Raw genomic sequence first — 6,898 nt, 5'->3', positions numbered from 1 at the left:
CAAATCATTGGCCTTTATAATTACCATGACTACACATACCGAATCAAGCATGGTTCAACACTTGATTCCATAAAATGGCCAATGCACCTGTGTAGCCGTCAAGTCAATGGCACTGATTGACTTTGGAAAGGGACCTTGACGACCCTTCCAATTCACCACTGGTAAGATGTTTCGTCCTTTCACCATCGTCTACACCATGGGACCTTTTATCACCTCCTCGGTAAATGAAATCTCACTTTGGTAGCTACCATCTCCTATGCACTGTTCCCATCCCTTCGAGGCCTCACATTCTAGACAATATAAGCCATTATACAAATTCTTCCCCATCAGAACCATGTCACCTTGTGTGACTTTTACCACTCCATCACAAGTAAAATATCCACACCTTTTGGAGTCTAACAAGTTCAATGATATTAGATTCTTACGCATCTTTGGGACATAGGCCATATCACCCAAAGAGCGCACAACCCCATCAAACATTTTGATTTTTACTACTCCGAAACCCATGACTTTCACTATTGACTTATTACCTAAATTCAAATTCCCAGCCACCTCTTCTTGAAGTAAATCAAAACAATCCTTTTGATAACATATGTGAGTGGCAGAAGCAAAATCTAAATATCAATCAGAATTTGCATCCATATTTTTTGAGATTATAAGGACATAACAATCATCACCTTCAGCAACGAAAGCACACTCACCTTTGTTCTCATTACTTTCATCCATTTTTGTAGGTCAGTCCCTTTTAATATGTCCATACCCTTTGCATCGAAAGCACTGAACATTGTTGGATTTAGACTTGCCACCCTTAGATCCCTTATCGGTTGACTTCCTCTTATGAACCTCAGTTACTGATACCAAGCCACTTGGATCTTTATCCTTTTCTTTACTTTTCTTTCAGGCTTCATGAGACATTAATATTGCTTGTGCTTGTTCTAACTTTATTGTATCCATCCCACATATCAAAGACTTCACAAATACCTCATAAGAGTCTGGAGGTGAAGCTAGGAATAATAGTGCCTTTTCCTCTTCCTCCACCTTCACATCAACCTTCTTCAATTGATCAATGATCCCGTCGAATTCATTCATATGCTTCATGAGGTCTCCATTCTCTTTCGTCTTTAAGCGATACAACTTTCGCCTAAGTTGCAGCTTGTTGGAAAGATTTTTCGCCAAATAAATCTTCTCTAACTTTTCCCATAACCTTGGAGCAAAATCCTCATTAATAATATGATTAAACATGTTATCTCCAATGCAAAGCCGAATAGTGCTCACACACCTTTGCTCCAACTGCCCATTCAGCATATTTCATGTCATCTGGTTGCCTTTCTTCCTTTCCTAGCAAGGGGCACATTAAACCTTGCTACACAAGAAGATCTTTCATCTTTCTCTGCCATTACGTGAAACTAGTCTTTTCATCAAACTTCTCAATTGAAAAATTCATAGAATTAGTAACTTTCGACAACCTTGTTGAATCTTGAATTTATCGAACCCGAAGCTCTGATACTAGCTTGTTATGGAAATTGCCCAAAAAATAATAAAGATAAAACCCAGAGAAATCAAGCAAATAAAAAAACATAAGAATTTATGTGGTTCGGCCTCTTGCCTACGTCCACAGAGTGAAACTCTTCTTATATTATTGAGAAATTAAAGTACAATAAATTGATCTCTATGGCTCCACAAACCAACCCAAGATCCCTTGCACACTCTTTCTCAATAACCTCCCAAGAACACTCACTCAAACCACTCTAACTCCACTTAGAGCAAAAGACAGAGTTACAAAGTGTCCCTTCTCTATAGCTCTCAAAGCACCACTTGCAATTCTAAAGCCTAGAGATCCACTTTTATAACATAAAAGTCCAAAATAGAATGTGATTAGGACTTTATGTAGAATAAGAAATTTAAAACCATATAATTACTTAATGTTGTACATAAATAAAAAATCCTAATCAAATAAGATCTAGAATTCTAGTCAACTTAAAACTCAATAGCAAGAGCAAAAGAATATCAGCATTCTGAGTTGATGTATAATTTGTTTTTGGTTTATCCTAAATACTATCGTTAATGGTGGATGAAGTCAAATTGATAGTTGAATCCATGCCAAAACATGAAATAGAAAACAAGCAAGCCAATTACTGTTCCTCGGAGTGTGACTATCATACCTAATTATTGCTTTCTCATTTACAGAGTTTAAAGTAGTACACAAGTGGAGACGGGCATCGGGCTTCCTTGTGTTTTAGCAAATTTAAGCATTTATGATATTTCAATCTGCTGGATTAGGTCCAAAAAGTTAGCTATTCAAACTAAATTTGAGGCTTCTTGTTTTGTCATTCTTCTTTCTAATAAATGATAAAGCTTTCAGCTTTACTCTTTATGCTTTGATTTTCTTATCTCTCAAGCTGAACCTGGGAAACTCAGGCATGGGCCATAGTGGAAAGGTGATGTTTCAATGCACTTGCCGTGGGAGGCTTTGCCAATTTAAATTGCTGCCGCTCCATTGTCTTTCCTCATTTTTGTCAATTCACGATAAGAAAGTTGCAACCTAGTAATCTTGTTAGGCCAGAACTGATTCTGATTTAATATCATTTTGTGATTGCTCTGAGTTTTATTTATGTGAGGATTTCCAGGATAAGCATGGGCAATTACAACAGAGTAGCTCTAGTTGATGGTGTTAATGTTGACAAGCATGATTGCATGAAGTTCTTGCTGTAAACCATTGATTAAATTTCTACCGTTGAGTGTGAAATAAGAGAAGTGGGGAACCCGGAGGTTGGATCATTTGGTTTTAGTCCAAGGCCTACATGCCTTATATAACCCTTTTGGGGGCAACCTAAACAGCGTTTCTATTAGAGTCCTTGAGTGCAATTAGAGATAAACTTCCAAGAGTTTTATTGATAAATTTAGGACTAATTTTTCTCTGAAACTAAGTAAATTTGTTTTGAGTTGGCCAGGAAGGATGAATATAGCTCCGCATCTATTAGTACAATAAAAATGGAAGAATACTGGAGAAAACTTTTAAAAGAACTAATATTGCAGCAACAAATTTAAATTACGAGTGGTAGCAGAATATGTAAACTGCAGCTACTGGTAAAACTATGAGTTCCTGTGACCTATCTTCACTTATTAAGACCTCTCTTTCAGAGCCTTCGAAATGGCTCCAACTGTGGCTGGTGTTGTCCGACAACAACCCCCAATTAGTTTAGCTCCTAAGTCACGCCATCTTGCTGCGAACAACTCAAATTTGTCGTCACCAAAGCACTTTGATGGCTGTTAATCAAAGAAGAAATTCCATGTCAGTGGATGCAACATCTTTTTGCACAACAAACAGGAGAGTTTATGCAATAAATAACTTACCAGCCATTTCTTAGCCTGACCATCCCATATCTCTCCGCTATTTGGATAAACGACAATTGCCTTCGATGTCATCTGGAACAACGAGAAGTTACACTTAGAATCATTTGATTATTACTTTATCCTAGTAAAGGAACTGATTTTTATCTGAAACAAAGAGCCTTTGATGCTCTTAAAATATGTTTGATTATCTGCCCATTGCTTGAAGTAATTCACCTCCTTAAATTTGCATACAAGGCTTTCAATAAAATGGGGAGGTGCACAATTTATTCCCACTGCATTTACTTTCATGCTCTTGTTCAATATATCCAAGCACTCCTTAAAACTCTCTCCTGACGGGGCATTCTCACCATCTACAGAACTGAAGCAGATCCATGATGGAATTTGAATGTTTTCTTCCTCAAGCAACTCAACACATGCCTGTAAGTGGAGATAGAAAGATGGCATCATGCTCTGAAGGGACAAATCGAGTCAAGAGGAAAAGGGATATAAAGCATATTGTTAAGAGGATCAAAACACTAAGGAAAATTTCACCCTGCAGCAGCTTGGAAAGAGGCAAGTAAAACTAGATTTTTAACTCTGAATGAGTACTTCTATATTGATCATGAGTCAATTCATTAGAGCTAATATGTAGATGGCTACCAATAGCATTTTCGTTGCATTTTTAATGATTGTGGTGAATCATTGCACTAAGAAAGAAAATTTTCAAACAAAATATGTGCAACATTGAGTCATAAAGAGTGATTGACGATTAAACTTTGAAGTCACTGTGCATTAAACTGTCAAATTCATTGCTGGTTGGTTTTGATTTTGGCAGATGTTGCAGAATACACCAAATACACTGGAAACTTGAAAAGAAATTGAAGAATGCAAGTAACTTCACACCTGTAAAACATAGTAATCTTAAAACAAGAAGTACATTTGCCTATTTCCTAATACTGCAAACAAAATGAATCACAGAACCTGAAATGCTGCTATTTTCATTTTCGTTGAATAAGGAAGAATTGAAGACAATAAAGAAAAAAAAAGAAATACTTCCCCTCCATAAAACCACAGGTTCTAGTTCTCCTGCCAACTTGTATGACCATAATAATCATTTGCAATTCATGAAAATGATAGTCTATTATTAGAATAGATTTGATCCAGTGCCAGCCTCGCCAAGTGTGACATGCACTTTAGATGAAGCACAGATTGTAACCAATGTATTGTCATTAAACAAGTCGCCATTCCTTCTACATTCTCCTTCAATATATATGATAAATAAGAAATGAAGTTTGTGGAAGAACAAACCTGAGCTTCAAGTTTATTGGGAATGGTCTCAAAGGCTAGCAAATCTGGACCTGCTTTGACAAGAACTTGCAATCTTTGCCGGTGAAAATCTTTCAGCTTATCCAGATTCACTTCTGGTCCATAGCATCCACTGAAGGAAAAGACGGAGCATATGCAGATAATGTGATCATGTTAAGCTTATGAAAGATGTCTGATATCTAAAAGATTTTTAAAATTAAGTTATTCAGAATTTGGAACCTGTATTCTGAACCATCAGCCAGATAAGCTCCATAACTTCCAATTGAGGCTGCAACCAAAGCTCGGTTGTAGCTATTCCCAGGAACACTCCCTACAGCATCCCAGAACTTGTCGCGGGCTTCCACAGCCAATTTGACACTCTTTTCTAGCAATGACTCTGCTTCTTCAAGGGACAGTCCCCAGGACAGGAATCCGGGAATGGTGGCCTGTAAACATAAATTAGAGACAAATACAAGAATAGAGCACTAGGAGGACACTCTGAAATTCAAAGCAAGATAAACTCCAGCTCTTCTTTTTGGTAGCAAACACTACTAATCAGCTTCTGCAAGATTAATTACCATCATGCAAATTAGAATTGTTTTCAGCAGTCTCCATTCTCAATTTAAGAAGAAAAAGTATTCAAATATCGAAAGGCTGAAAAATAATAATAATTAAAAAGGGGTTTTTATCATTTACAATCATCTCATATAAATTATTCTTCCTAACGTGAAGGTAGGAAAGTTTGTACAAAGATATGTTGCCTGCGTCCTCGGAATCAGTCATTGCAGGAGAACTTAAAACAGATTATATCTGCAGAATATATAGTTCACTTTCAAAATGAGGCATCAGAGAAAGATGATGACTCATTGCATTCGAAAAGGAAACATACAGTTAGGATATCTCCGAATAATCAATTTTAAAATGAATGCCTTAACAAAGCTGTGCATATAACCCACTTATGGCTGCCCAAAAATCCCTCAAGTCCACTTTTGATACTAGGACCTTTTTTTTTTTGCTGGAAGATACAAGGACCTTGTTATCTTTTAAAATTAAAGGCAATTTATTGTACCAGATAAATACTAGGAATACAGGAAAGGAAGTTCACTCAAATCAATTCTTTTTGCTCAATCTGAAATACTATTAACAAACCTGGTATGATGAAGTAACCAAGACATCTGCACCAGCCTCAAGGTACTCCAGATGAACCTGCACATTTGAAACAAATCCGCATTGATCAAAATCGAAAACCAGGTTTTAAATATTATGCTCTGTTTTATAACATAGTTTCAGAAAACCCAAATAATCATAAGCTTTGTTTTTATTTTTTATTCTTTTTTTGTTTTTTCACATGGACATTTGCAAAACACCATAGCACATTCTTCTCTCGAAGCTCAGAGAGAAAGGTAAGCAAAAGACAGAAAGGTACCTGTTTGATTAGATCAGGGTCTTTAATCAAGCAAAGAGCGCTCCAAAGTGGGTTATTGATGGAAGCACCATGAGCCTCAAGCTGAGTAGCAAAACCTCCATCGATCACAGCACAACCTCCAGCTTTGTCTATCAAATCTTCCAACAATGACGTTCCCTTTCCAAAACCCATCTTTTCTTTTTGTCTCTGTATGCTTCTCCTGCAGAGTTCTCTGTCCTTGGAGATGTTGCAGGAGAAAGACAAAAAGCCTTATTGGCGCCGATGACAAAAGGGTTGGCTTGTTCGGTTGCTTGGTTTATAAATATATGTTTCCCAACGCGGAGGAACTAGGTTTAGGACAAATTTTTTTCGTATTTGATGAAAACGTTTAGGAGTTTTGGTTCTCTAAGAACAGGCAAAGAGGTTGGCCAGTTCGGTCTTTAGAGGTTAGGACCTCTTCTTTTTCATTTTCCTTTGGTATTTATAGCATTGGTTGATCTTGGACTTCACCTACGGTACTTGTTACAATACCTACCCACCGCCAATGAAGCTTCATTATCAATATAAGATTTTTGCCGTTTCCCACGCTATCTGGTTCAACATTCCATCCAGATACATTAAACAAAAACGTTTTTCTCTTTTGAAAATTGCAAACGATAAAAATTCAATTCTCTTTTGTTTTTATTATTTATTCTTAAATATATAAATGCAAATGTTTCTAATATCTTGAGTTTGAAGTATTTATTACTATTTATAATAAAAATTATTCAAAATGATAATTTTGAAATAAAATGAAAAGATTTATCCGTTTTCGTCAAAAAAAAAAATATCAATATCCCTACTTTATATATATAT

General features: G+C 36.4%; 1 protein-coding gene across 1 annotated transcript; it reads right to left on the bottom strand.

Moving 5' to 3' along the window:
- Positions 1-2,957: 2,957 nt before the first annotated feature.
- HMT-1 (Homocysteine S-methyltransferase family protein) lies at positions 2,958-6,625 on the bottom strand. The gene is made up of 7 exons (XM_021443171.2): positions 6,065-6,625; positions 5,788-5,844; positions 4,879-5,084; positions 4,642-4,771; positions 3,568-3,771; positions 3,355-3,426; positions 2,958-3,267 (listed from the first exon to the last, which is right to left on the bottom strand). Exons 1-7 carry the CDS (start codon positions 6,233-6,235, stop codon positions 3,124-3,126), a joined length of 984 nt encoding a protein of 327 aa, XP_021298846.1. The 5' UTR covers positions 6,236-6,625; the 3' UTR covers positions 2,958-3,123.
- Between the last annotated feature and the right edge of the window lie 273 nt (positions 6,626-6,898).

Source organism: Theobroma umbraticum, unplaced genomic scaffold (genome assembly GCF_002168275.2).
Source record: "Theobroma umbraticum cultivar Fairchild unplaced genomic scaffold, ASM216827v3 scaffold_2.0, whole genome shotgun sequence".
Classification (NCBI taxonomy): Eukaryota; Viridiplantae; Streptophyta; class Magnoliopsida; order Malvales; family Malvaceae; genus Theobroma; species Theobroma umbraticum.
The sequence above is the reverse complement of the archived record's forward strand: the minus strand, read 5'-3'. Positions and strand labels throughout refer to the sequence as shown.

Coding starts and splice junctions, on each gene's coding strand:
- HMT-1 (XM_021443171.2), bottom strand. CDS start 6,235: ATGGGTTTTGGAAAGGGAACGTCATTGTTGGAAGATTTGATAGACAAA. Junction 4,772..4,878: donor GCTGATGGTTCAGAATACAG/GTTCCAAATTCT, acceptor CTTTTCCTTCAG/TGGATGCTATGGACCAGAAG. Junction 3,772..4,641: donor CCAATAAACTTGAAGCTCAG/GTTTGTTCTTCC, acceptor CTCCACTTACAG/GCATGTGTTGAGTTGCTTGA.